Source organism: Eucyclogobius newberryi, unplaced genomic scaffold, assembly GCF_026437365.1.
Source record: "Eucyclogobius newberryi isolate DKJ021-1_F unplaced genomic scaffold, fEucNew1.0.hap1 SCAF_17, whole genome shotgun sequence".
In the NCBI taxonomy this organism is placed as follows: Eukaryota; Metazoa; Chordata; class Actinopteri; order Gobiiformes; family Gobiidae; genus Eucyclogobius; species Eucyclogobius newberryi.
Window position 1 is genome coordinate 12,694,909 of NW_027315801.1, and position 12,683 is coordinate 12,707,591.

The 12,683-nt window shown below is 42.4% G+C and overlaps 1 protein-coding gene across 3 annotated transcripts; it reads left to right on the forward strand.

The window, feature by feature from the left end:
• Positions 1-8,907: 8,907 nt before the first annotated feature.
• Positions 8,908-12,362, forward strand: slc52a3-1 (solute carrier family 52 member 3-1). 3 transcript variants are annotated; one of them, XM_072449211.1, is made up of 6 exons: positions 8,962-9,005; positions 9,927-10,243; positions 10,473-11,535; positions 11,611-11,734; positions 11,818-12,079; positions 12,198-12,362. In XM_072449211.1, the coding sequence occupies exons 3-5, from the start codon at positions 10,535-10,537 to the stop codon at positions 12,028-12,030; spliced, it is 1,338 nt and encodes a 445-aa protein (XP_072305312.1). In that variant the 5' UTR covers positions 8,962-9,005; positions 9,927-10,243; positions 10,473-10,534; the 3' UTR covers positions 12,031-12,079; positions 12,198-12,362. The 3 variants fall into 3 exon arrangements, with proteins under 3 accessions (XP_072305311.1, XP_072305312.1, XP_072305310.1); XM_072449209.1 differs by having other exon boundaries at positions 11,818-12,362; XM_072449210.1 differs by lacking the exon at positions 9,927-10,243 and having other exon boundaries at positions 8,908-9,005; positions 11,818-12,362.
• Positions 12,363-12,683: the final 321 nt, after the last annotated feature.

The window sequence follows — 12,683 nt, forward strand, 5'->3', positions numbered from 1 at the left end:
TTTAAAGTGCATTTCTGGTTGAACGATCAATCTTTCATAAATCATTGTCCTGGTTTGAGCCCAGTTTGGACCTGATGAAGACCTGGTTTGAGCCCAGTTTGGACCTTGTTACGTTAGACATTCTGCAGCAGTCTTATCGTTTTATAGTCACCAATGTGGTTCGGGGGAAAAAATACAGGCAACCATTGTCTCTTTGGTCTGAGGGAAAAACAACTGACCATTTATTGCGCATGCTCATTAACAATCATTCCTTGATCACGCAGGTAACATGACTTTGTTCTATCTACAAGTATGCTCAACACTCCCACTCAAAGACATGTGTATAGTTCTCATATAGTGGTAAATAAAAAAAAATATATAACCCCCAAAAAAAACATTTGGCATACTGGCAAAGTTCTAAACACTTCAAAATAAAACATTTTGTATATTAGCAATGTTCACATTACTCTCCAAACAAATATTCCTTAAAACTCTCAAACTTAGCTTTTGTCAAAGGCTTGGTAAGAACATCAGCTACCATGTTTGCAGTAGGGCAATATTCTATACATATTTTACCTTCTGCGTGTGCAGACGGTACAAAATGGTACTTTATGTCTATATGTTTGCTTCTCTGTCTGCAAACTGGGTTCTTTGATAAAGCTATCGCCCCCTGGTTGTCCTCATATCTTGACTGGTGTATGCTGGTTACAACTATATATTCCTCCAAGTAGTTGTACAAGATACATACTCTCTTGAGTGGTGGCTGCTAGCGCCATATACTCGGCTTTGCATGTGGATAATGCCACCGTTTGCTGTTTCCTGCTCTTCCATGATATAACTGACCATTCTCAGTTAAGCTGAAACAATATCCAGTTGTGCTCCTCCTATCATCCATATTGGCTGCCCAATCAGCATCACTATATCCCTCCAGCTGTAATGGGCTTTTCTCACATTTCTAGTATGGAGTTCTTGATCCATAGTACCCTTTAAGTACCTCAGTATGTGTTTCGCAGTAGCCCAATGCTGTTGCTTTGGTTCTGCTAGGTATTGAGATAGTTTACTAACAGCCCAGCTCAGGTCAGGGCTTGTGCATGTCATAATGTATATCAAGACAAGATAAGATAATCCTTTATTGTCCCACATGGGGAAATTTCATTGGTGCAACGCAGGAAGATACAGAGGTAGTATCTCTCTCTATCCTGTTGAATCAATAACTTCACCTTCACTGTCAAAGTTTAACTTTTGCTCACATGGGGTGGACCTCGGTTTGCATTCGGACATTCCAAATTTCGCTAATATCTTCTCTGTGTCTCTTTTGAGTCATTTTGATTTCTCAAATCTATACCCAGGAAGTATTTAAGTGGACCCATATCCTTCATCTTAAATCTTCTCTTCAACATTTCCTTCACATCACTGAGTAAGGTGTTGTTACTCGCTGCTATGATTAAATCATCCACCCATACTAACAAAATCACTTTCTCTTTCTCAGATTTTCTGCTGTAGACACAATGATCAGTATCACTTTGTACAAAACCGTTCTCTGTAAGGTGATCATGTAGTAACATATTCCAGTTACGCCCGGACTGTTTTAAACCATACAATGACTTGTGGAGTTTACACACTAAGTGTTCCCCTGTCTTTGATTTGATTTCGAAACCTTCCGGCTGTTCCATATATACCTCACAGTCCATTGGAGCATGGAGGTAAGCAGTCTTCACATCCATTTGGTGTAAAGATCCTCCTGTACAGCCACCTGCATTAATGCTCGTACAGAGGTCATGTTGGCTGTTGGTGAAAAAGTGTCTTTATAGTCAATTCCTTCCACTTGACCACACCCCTTTGCAACATATCTGGCTTTACAAATCTCAGATCCATCTGGGCTCTCTTTCACTGCATATACCCAGCGACCTCCCACTGCTTGCTTGCCTCTTGGCAGTGGGGTCAGAGTGAAAGTTTAATTCTCTGTCAAAGAGTTCACCTCCTCTTTCATCGCATCAGCCCACATTTTTGACTTTTTAGAGTCCATTGCCTCTCTAAGTGTTTTAGGTACATCATAAGCTACTTTGTAGAAATAATCTACATTCTCACTTTCGTCATTGTTACACTCAACTTTACGCTGGTACTCCTTAAAGTATTCTGGAGCCTTTCTCTGTCTTGTAGGGTATCTCTTTTCTCCCTCTTCTTTCTGAATACTATCTGTCTGGGTTGGCCCTGACTCAGCAGTCTCCTCAAAACTGGACTCTTTGGTCTCTTCAGGCTGTCTCTGTCTCTTACCCTGGTTGACTCTCTTTGGAGTTGTATTTACATAACTCTCAATGTCTTCCCCCATGTCACAATCTGTCTGGGTCTGGCTATCTGTGCCACCTTTGGTGATATATTTTACCAGCCTATGTTTTAGGACTTTTCCTGTCTCAGGATAATACACATTATATACTGGACTATATTTGTCATAGCCTACAAGGATCCCCTTGTTGCATCTAGAGTCTAGCTTTTTCTTATCCTGCTTGTAAACGTAGAATTCAGAGTCAAATATCTGCATGTTGGATAGGTCTGGTGTTTTTCCTGTGAAAACACGGTAAGGTGTCTGTTCTAGCCGTTTACTGTAGCATGCAGATTTGGGCTGCTGTTTGTGCAGCATATGTCCATAATTGCTTTGGGAGGTTACTCTCCAATACCATGCATCGTGACATCTCAAATAAGGTTCTCCGCCCTCTTTCGGCAGTTCCATTCTGATGAGGTGAGTAGGGTGCACTCTTCTCGTCCCATTACTCCTAAGTAGACACTGAAACTCTTGTCCGGTAAACTCTGTGCCGTTATCTGACCTTATGCACTTTACCTTTCCATATGGCGCTACATCCGCTATGAATTTTTCTGTAGCTTTTGTCGTGTCACTTTTTGTTTTAAGAAAGTATGGAAATATCATCTCACTGCAATCATCAGTAAATACTATTGCATATCTGTACCCATCTTTATCTGCTGGTTCTATAGGACCGGATAGGTCTGTGTGTAAAAGCTCTAACACAGCTGTAGCTTTTGAGTCTGTGTGTACAAGCTCTAACACAGCTGTAGCTTTAGAGTCTGTGTGTACAAGCTCTAACACAGCTGTAGCTTCAGATGTAGCTTTAGAGTCAGTGTGTACAAGCTCTAACACAGCTGTAGCTTTAGAGTCCGTGTGTACAAGCTCTAACACAGCTGTAGCTTCAGATGTAGCTTTAGAGTCTGTGTGTACAAGCTCTAACACAGCTGTAGCTTCAGATGTAGCTTTAGAGTCTGTGTGTACAAGCTCTAACACAGCTGTAGCTTTAGAGTCCGTGTGTACAAGCTCTAACACAGCTGTAGCTTCAGATGTAGCTTTAGAGTCTGTGTGTACAAGCTCTAACACAGCTGTAGCTTCAGATGTAGCTTTAGAGTCTGTGTGTACAAGCTCTAACACAGCTGTAGCTTTAGAGTCTGTGTGTACAAGCTCTAACACAGCTGTAGCTTTAGAGTCTGTGTGTACAAGCTCTAACACAGCTGTAGCTTTAGAGTCTGCCTGCCGGTTTCTACTTTGTGTGAATTTGCCCTGTGTGCATATTTCACATTTTTGGTTTGATTTGTCATGTTTCCCTTTTATAGACATTCCTTCAACCACCTTTTCTAATTTTGCAACATCATCAAAATTGCAATGACCAAGTATCCTATGCCACGTTTGAATGTCATGACACCCATATACTTCATCAACATTTTCATCTTCTACTGTGCTAAGGTAATACAGCCTACCATACGCGTCCATTTTGAATTTGGTACCATCCTTGTGGACCAGCCAGTCATTACCGTCCTTAAAGCGGACCTCAGCTCCGTTGGCCGTCGCTGCTTTAACTGAAAAGATGTCCTGTGGAAACGATGGGATGTAGAGTGCCTGCTTGAGAATCGTTTTCACTCGTCGTCCCTCGCTGTCCAGCAAGTAGATTTTAGCATCTCCCCTCATTTTCGCCATCCCGCTCACCTTGGATCCGTCGGCAAGCTCGATCATGTGGTCCTCAGGTCTGAAGCTCTTGTCAACTGTTTTGAACTTTGTGGCGTTGTTGATCATGTGTTTTGAACTTTGTGGCGTTGTTGATCATGTGTGTGTGGCGCCGCAGTCGACCATGAGACCTTTCTTGTTTCCTCTTTGTGTAGGGCAGTCACTCATCTTGAAGAAACAAAAAGATGTACGCTCTGCGTCCGTTTCTCCATCAACTTTCTTCACATAGTCACGAACTCGTCCTCGATATTGTCCCCTTCCGCGCTGTGTTGTGTCCCATTTTTGTTCCTCTTTTCTCAATCCCTTTTTATTGCACGTGTAACATTCAACATCAGCCAGGACCATCTTCTTTCCTCTTCCTCTTCCTCGTGACCTTGTTGCCCAGCTAGTCTTCATCACGTTGTCTTCATCAGCATTCACGTAACTCTTCCCATATTTTTCAGTACTCTCATAACTTCGCAGTTTAGTTTTAAACTAGCTGAACGTTACAGTGTCATTTGTCTGGGTGATGTGCACGACGAATGGCTTGTATGAATCAGGTAGCCCTTTGACTACCATCGCTATCTGAAGCCCATCACTGATGTGCTCTTCTGCTCTTCTCAATGACGTGAATATAGTCTCTGCTCGAATAATATAGTCAGTTACCGTTTCTTTGCTGGTCTTATGAAGCGAGGAAAGTTCACAATATAAACTCACAATGCGAGGTTTGTCCTTCCCAGCGTAGTGTTCGCGGATAATATTCAGTGCTTTTCATCCGTCTCCTTTCGCGTCTCTCATTACCAATGACAAGCTCTTGTTGTCCAGACATTGCACTAGCTCTGCATATGCATCGCTGTTCTTCGTCTCATCTTCTGCGCGAGCATCTTCGTCCTCCTCATCTATCTCCGGGTCTTCCGAGATAACTCCTCTAAGGCCACGTAACTCCATATAGGAACCTCGTTTCCCACAGCTTGTAACTTTTCTCTTCGCCGTCGAATAAAAGTCTAAACCACTTTTGGCCTACTTGACTGGGCCCATAACCTGTTGAGTTAGACATTCTGCAGCAGTCTATCGTTTTATAGTCACCAATGTGGTTCGGGGGAAAAAATACAGACAACCGTCGTCTCTTTGGTCTGAGGGAAAAACAACACTGACCATTTATTGCGCATGCTCATTAACAATCATTCCTTGATCACGCAGGTAACATAACTTTGTTATATTTACAAGTACGCTCAACAAACCTGATGAAGACCTGGTTTGAGCCCAGTTTGGACCTGATGAAGAACTGGTTTGAGCCCACTGTGGACCTGATGAAGAACTGGTTTGAGCCCAGTGTGGACCTGATGAAGAACTGGTTTGAGCCCAGTTTGGACCTGATGAAGAACTGGTTTGAGCCCAGTTTGGACCTGATGAAGAACTGGTTTGAGCCCACTGTGGACCTGATGAAGAACTGGTTTGAGCCCAGTTTGGACCTGATGAAGAACTGGTTTGAGCCCAGTTTGGACCTGATGAAGAACTGGTTTGAGCCCAGTTTGGACCTGATGAAGAACTGGTTTGAGCCCAGTTTGGACCTGATGAAGAACTGGTTTGAGCCCAGTGTGGACCTGATGAAGAACTGGTTTGAGCCCAGTGTGGACCTGATGAAGAACTGGTTTGAGCCCAGTTTGGACCTGATGAAGAACTGGTTTGAGCCCACTGTGGACCTGATGAAGAACTGGTTTGAGCTCAGTTTGGACCTGATGAAGAACTGGTTTGAGCCCAGTGCGAGTCTGAACGCATTCTTAGATTAAATCTTCTCCACATCTTTCTTCTCTTTGACTAGGCCCTTATTTAAGACCTGGGATAGTCCTGTTACAGTCCAGGTTCAGATCTGGTGGTACTTCGATGTCCAAGTCTGGTGGAATAAGTAAAAACTATTCACACAAACAGGCAGTGCACTTTCAAGCATGTGTATAACAGCATAACGTACATATAACTTCTAAGTATTTTTGAGTTTTATGCTACAAGATTGCTACACATATTTATGGGCAGTTTCTTCCATTCTTCTTGGCAGAACCTACCAACCTGAGTAAGATTGGTCGGTGAGCGTCAGTTCCCAGCCATTTTCAGATCTTGAGATGTTCAATTGGTTTCTTGGCTCTGGCTGGGCCAAGGACATTCACAGAGTTGTCCTGTAGCCACTCCTTTGTTATCCTGGCTGTGTGCTTAGGGTCGTTGTCTTATTGGAGATGAACCTTCACCCCAGTCTAAGGTCCAGAGTGCTATGGAGCAGGTTTTCATCAACATTCATCTGCTGCATTCATCTTTCTGTTGATCCGGACTAGTCTCCCAGTTCCTCCTGCTGAAAAACATCCCACAGCATGGTGCTGCCTCCACCATGCTTCACTGTAGGGATGGTTCTGACCAGGTGATGAGCGCTGCCTGTTTTCCTCCAGACATGACACTTTCTATTCATGCTAAAGAGTTTATCAAACCAGATATGTTTGTTTCTCAGGGTCTGAGAGTCTTTCAGGTGCCTTTTTGCAAACTCCAGGCGGCTCTTATGTGCTTTTTACTGAGGAGTGGCTTCCGCCTGGCCACTCCCACATAGTGGGAGTACTCCAGAGATGGTTGTTTGCTCTTCTGGAAGGTTCTCCTCTCTCCACGGAGACACGCTGGAGATCTGTCGGGTTCTTGGTCACCTCCTTGACTAAGGCCCTTCTCTCTCAGTTTGGTCGGGCCCAGCCCAGGTACAGTAGAAGTATAATGTCAAAAAGCAAACTTGAAAAGGTTACTCTAGTAAATGTACCTGTGCACTACCACCTCTGCTATGACGCAATATCCATGCAAGTGAAAACAACTGCTTTTTACCTTGACAGTCGCCAATAAAATATTTCAGGCTGTGGTTGTTTAATATATAATATGTATGTGGTATGTATATATACACTGATTGGTATCGGTGGTGCCCGTAGAGTGTGTGTATATATATATATATATATATATATATATATATATATATATATATATATATATATAAAGCATACAATATGGTTTTGAAGGAAGGGCTTCTTATCAAGTTGCGTATGTCTGGTGTGAAGGGAGAGTTGTTTAACTGGGTAAGGAGTTTCTGTCTGGCCGACAAATTCAAACCAGAGTAGCACAGTTTACTCTGAGGTTTATGAGGTAGAAAATGGAATCCCGCAAGAAAGTGTGTGCAGCCCTATTTTGTTCAATGTCATGGTTAATGACATCTTTAAAGATGTAAATAACTCAGGTTGAGCAGTGGACCCTGAATTGGGGATTCAATTCAGAAATCTCAAATTCAAATCTCAAGTGAATTTGTTTTTATAACTGTCATAAGGATGCCTCTCTAAAGTTATAAGGGCAAGTAATTGAACAGGTCAGGGAAGTGAGATTCTTAGAGTCATCATTGATGAAAGGCTTAATTGGCGACAGCACATTGATAAAGGTGGAAATAGATGCAAAAAGGTGAATAATCTGCTGCATGTCTAGCTGGCCAGGACTGGGGAGCTAGTAGAAGGTCGCTCCTGAATATTTACTGGGCCATTATGAGGGCAACTATTGATTATGGCTATATTGCTTACATCTCTGCAGCTGAAATTAACTTAAAGAAACTTGATATAGAGCAAGCCCAAGCCTTGCGTATCTGTTGTAAGGTTTATAAGACTTCCCCTGTCTGGAACATCTGATTGTAGACAGGATATTCTACATAGTATCTTCTGTTTGATGCTCTCTCTGCCCAGGAAGGATGTGACGGTCTCCTTCATTTGGGCTCCTGCCCATGGATGGCAATGAAATGGCTGTTTTGCTGGCATAAAATTCCCTAAAACTGCCATCAATTGATGTGATGTTATCAAGAGTCATGTATATACATTTTGGCAGGATTATTGGAATCATTGTGATACTGGACAGCATCTGTATCAGATATAAAGTAGTGTTGGTCCATGCCGATCCAAGGGCAGGAGCACAGGGGAAGAGAGAGGCTTTGCCCGCATGAGAATGGCCCACACTGGGCTCAATAAGTCACTGAATAGGATACGCAAACATCCTACTGTTTTATGTAATCACTGTCAAGAACCAGAAATTGTTGAGCGTGTGCTGATTCACTATACAGCATAAGAAATAGAACTGAATAAGTTTTATGTTTCAAAATAAACTATCATGTGACTATAGTTACTTCCCTATGTAACACAGGAATAATTGGAAGATTATAGAGTTAAGAGTGTGATTTAGTAAAAAATATTTTTTTTAAAATTTCTTTTCTTTTTGATGCCACATATTAAAAACAGTCGTGTTGAGGGGATTTCCTAACAAAAGGAGGGATTTTCTATTGCACTAAAATAGCACTAAATTCTGCCTTTGGAATCACTGTTTTTCTGGCACTGGTCTGTTTTTCCAAGAAAACTCAATGTCAACTTACATCACATACAGTGAGATAAGTAGAGATAAATACTTTTACCTTACTATACTGTACAGCAGGGTCAAAGCTCGTCATATGTAACGTCTTGCAAACATTTATTTGCAAAAAAAAAACACTTGACTGAGGTAAAACTATGATATAATATTCAACACACTGTCCCGCCAAACAAAAAGACTGGCAATGAAATGAAGAAGTGAGAGCACTGAAGTGATTTTGCAACGTTGTTTGTTACGCCATACTTGTCCGCGACCTCTGTGTCAAAGTCATGGGTTGTTTCGCTAATAGAGCCACATGGTGCATAATTATCCCGCGGCCTGTGGAGTGAGGGATTACACTGCACATTTTATTTTTACGTGAATGTGTGTGTGAAAGCCAAAATGTCAACAGCACCTGGAAGTGTTTCAGCGTTGACCTTATTATCAGAACGGCACACGGAGAAAGGAGGAGGAGGAGGAGGAGGAGGAGGAGGAGGAGGAGGAGGAGGAGGAGGAGTGGGTTTTCGCCATGTAGTCTTGTCCAATGGAGCTGAGGGAACACTGCAGTGGACTCTGGACTTACTCTGGGCCCTAAGATCCCCATCCGGGGACACAGACCAACACATGCCTTCGGGGAACACAGACAATTGTAAGTATGAACGCATGTTTATGGGAAGCTCTCTCTGTCTTTTCAGCTGTGTGTCGTATGTTTTGAATGTGAAAAGTCCTCAAAATATCACCTACAAACAGGAAGCAGAAACCCATGACTAGGTTTTGTTGGTCAGTAGTTAGTCATTACATTAGATGTGTCTTGTTACTGTTTTCACTACAGAATGTGACTGCGCTGTAACACATGGATCGTTTACTCCAGTGGTTCCACTTTTAGCTCAGCGACTCCTATTTTAGTGGATATGTTTCAAACACACTTTCAGAATACTGTCTTTTCAAGATTTGTAATAATTAATTTCATTGTATAATAGAGATATATGCCTATTATAGAAAATATAGAATACATCGTAGCCGTTTAAATGCAGTAATTTCAAAAACTATAAACTAGTTAGTTAACATAAAACTATTTGTGATGTTAATAAGCACTTGATAATTTTTATAAGCATTTAAAAGGAATTTACAAGCATTTATGACTTGTTTTTTTTATCATAGACCTTTGGCTCACAGTAGCTCCGCAGCTGTCCTCGTTTTTAGGTCAGTAATTCTTAACAACCTGGAACTTCTGGCCAACTGCCAAGTTATGACATTTGTTGTGAACTACAAGATTATGGCCAGATATTAAATGTACTTTTTTCCTTTTTGAGCTAATTAAGTAAAATTAATTTGTAACCATTTAGAATAAGGCAGAGATACAAAGCATTTATAAGTGTTGTTTATTTTTTTCAAAATATTTAAAATATTTATAAAAAAAAAATCTTCCCAGTTGTCTTGGGGTGCTATCACTTTTGGTATATGTTTTTTTTTTTCTTCTTTTTAAAAAATATTTGAAAATATTTGTAGCTATTAGAATAAAGTCTCTCTTCCTCTTTCTCTTCCTCTCTCTCTCTTTTTTACGGTATAGCGTAAAACACATACTTTGAAGACGTACAACTACAGTAGGTGGCGGTAAAAGCAACACAACAACAACAACAACAACAACAACAACAATAAGTCTAAACGTCTGAAGAAAAAAGTCTAGTCTTTCAAGAAGAAGTCTAAGGAAAACCGTCTGAAGAAAAAAGTCTAAAAAATGAAGTCTAAAGCGTGTCGCATTTGATGCTCAAAACGCAAAAATGCAGGACGCCCAAGACGCGCTTCCACATAGACTTTGAATGTAAACTGGACGTTTTGGACGCCGCGGTGTGAACCGGCCTTAAGACGTACAACTACAGTAGTACGGTAAATGCACCTTTTCAGTTGGCTCCCAACTGCCATTAAAACAACACAACAACAACAGCGCCCTTTACTGGACATTCCACAAACTACAAATGCATGTAAACATAATTGTACTGAAATGACAGTAAACAAACAAGAGCAAGCAGGTTTTACAGAGAGTCTTTTGTACAACTATTATAGCAGTTATTGGGGGACTTTATAATATAATGACACTCTCTATTCTCCTCTACAGATCGGATTAGTGTGTTTGCACTCACAATCGTCCTGCTCTAGACCAGACTCAGCGTGGTCAGAATGGCTCTGCTGGTGCACCTGTTGGGCTGTGCCTTCGGGCTGGGCTCGTGGGTGGCGGTGAACGGCCTTTGGGTGGAGCTGCCTCTCATCGTGAACACTCTGCCAGAGGGATGGGATCTGCCGTCCTACCTCACAGTCATTATTCAGCTCGCCAACCTGGGTCCGCTGATTGTCACACTCATGCACCGGTTCTGTCCCGGCTGGCTCAAGGAGCATGTCGTCATCTACTTCATCCTCTGCATCGGTTTCGTGTCCTGCTTCCTGCTGGCCTTCTTCTGGGACAGGACCAGCCTGATTGCCGGGGCGTCCCACAGCACGGCCTTCTTCATCATCACCTTCTTCCTGGCTTTGGTCGACTGCACATCCTCTGTCACATTTCTGCCTTTCATGATGCAGCTTCCGCCTAAATACATCACCACATACTTCATCGGAGAAGGTCTAAGTGGTTTTATTCCTGGTGTGATTGCACTGGCTCAAGGAGTAGGAATGGCCAAATGTGTCAACTCTACTCGAAGTGCAGGAAACCACTCGGGTGGTGAGGACCTGTGGTCCTTTCAAACAGAATATCTTCCCCCAAACTTCTCCACAGAGGTGTTTTTCATCTTGTTAGCTCTTATGATGTGCATCAGCATAGCTGCGTTTGTTGCATTGAATAAACTCCCTCGAACATTCGAGATGTCCACAGAAAAACTGGTCCCAGAAACTCCAGTGTTGCCCGTGTGCTCAGGTCTGGATAACCCCGGGGCGGAAACAGAGGGTGAAGGCAGAAATGGTGATGGGGCAGAGGGGCCCGCTAAAGCCCACCATAAACAGTCCATGGCCCAGCTCTGCTTCATCTACTGTGTGGTGCTGTGGGTCAACGCTGCCACTAATGGCGTGTTACCTTCAGTGCAGACCTACTCCTGTATGCCCTACGGAAACCTGGCCTATCACCTCTCCGCCGCGCTCTCGTCTGTGGCCAATCCCCTCGCCTGCACCGTGGCCATGTTTGCCCAAAACCGGTAATAGTTGCTGCATCATAAGGACCACTGGTCTGGTTGCACACTTTATATTACTGTTAATGTCTGTGTTCACAGATCTCCAGTCTTTCTGGGGGCGTTGGCTTTAATGGGCACTGGATTTGGGAGCTACAACATGGCCATGGCTGCTATGAGTCCATGCCCCTTGTTTCAGGGCACCATGTTGGGAGAAATCCTTATAGTAAGTATTAGTGGGACACTACAATATGCATACGTTTGTTGAGTTTAGGTGACAGTGCCCTTCTTCTAAACTGTGTCCTGCAGGTGCTGTCGTGGCTGTGCTTTACAGGGACTCTCTCTTATGTCAAAGTGATGGTGGGTGTGATCCTGAGGGACCGGAGCCACAGCGCTCTGGTCTGGTGCGGGGCGTTTTCTCAGATGGGCTCTCTGCTGGGCTCAGTCACCATGTTCCCTCTGGTCAATGTCTACAGGCTGTTCCAGGCCGGAGACTTCTGCAATTCACAATGTCCTTCATGACACCTGGAAGGAGTGTATAACAAGTTCGATGTTTTACCCAGCAGCAAAGGTCATCCACTTAAAAAAACAACAACACAATATTCAATTAAATTTATACAGTTCAAACTCACAATAGCAGTTGCCTTGAAGGCCAACAATAAAGTGGGCTGTCTATCTTTGTCCACTAGGTGGCAGAAGTGCATTGAATTCCAATGACTGAACCTTGACTTGAGCCGCAGCCTCAACACAATGCACTTGTAGAACACCAACCAGTATGAATGAATGTTGATTGCATTTATGTATTTATCTCTATGTATTTTCTAATGTAATAAATCATTATTTTGTACAACTTAGTCAGCTTGTTTAGTTCCATTTCAAATGGTTAACATCTATATTCATGCCAATAACTTTCATAGAGTACAATCTAGTCTTCCTTCCTCACTAAATCACCAAAGTATGACATCATAAAACATTTGCCTTTTCAGGGACCACCAGGACTAGGCCAATACAAAATGCTGACAATACCACACACAACCAATTATAACGTGAACGTAAGACTTATAATTCAATTAGCAGTACAGTGGTTAAATTAGCAAAACTTGTCTTTATCTTAGTTGTATATATTTTACCTTGAAATATATAAATAAACCACACAAAAATATTTCAACACCAAG

Coding starts and splice junctions, on each gene's coding strand:
- slc52a3-1 (XM_072449210.1), top strand. CDS start 10,535: ATGGCTCTGCTGGTGCACCTGTTGGGCTGTGCCTTCGGGCTGGGCTCG. Junction 11,536..11,610: donor GCCATGTTTGCCCAAAACCG/GTAATAGTTGCT, acceptor CTGTGTTCACAG/ATCTCCAGTCTTTCTGGGGG. Junction 11,735..11,817: donor TGTTGGGAGAAATCCTTATA/GTAAGTATTAGT, acceptor TGTGTCCTGCAG/GTGCTGTCGTGGCTGTGCTT.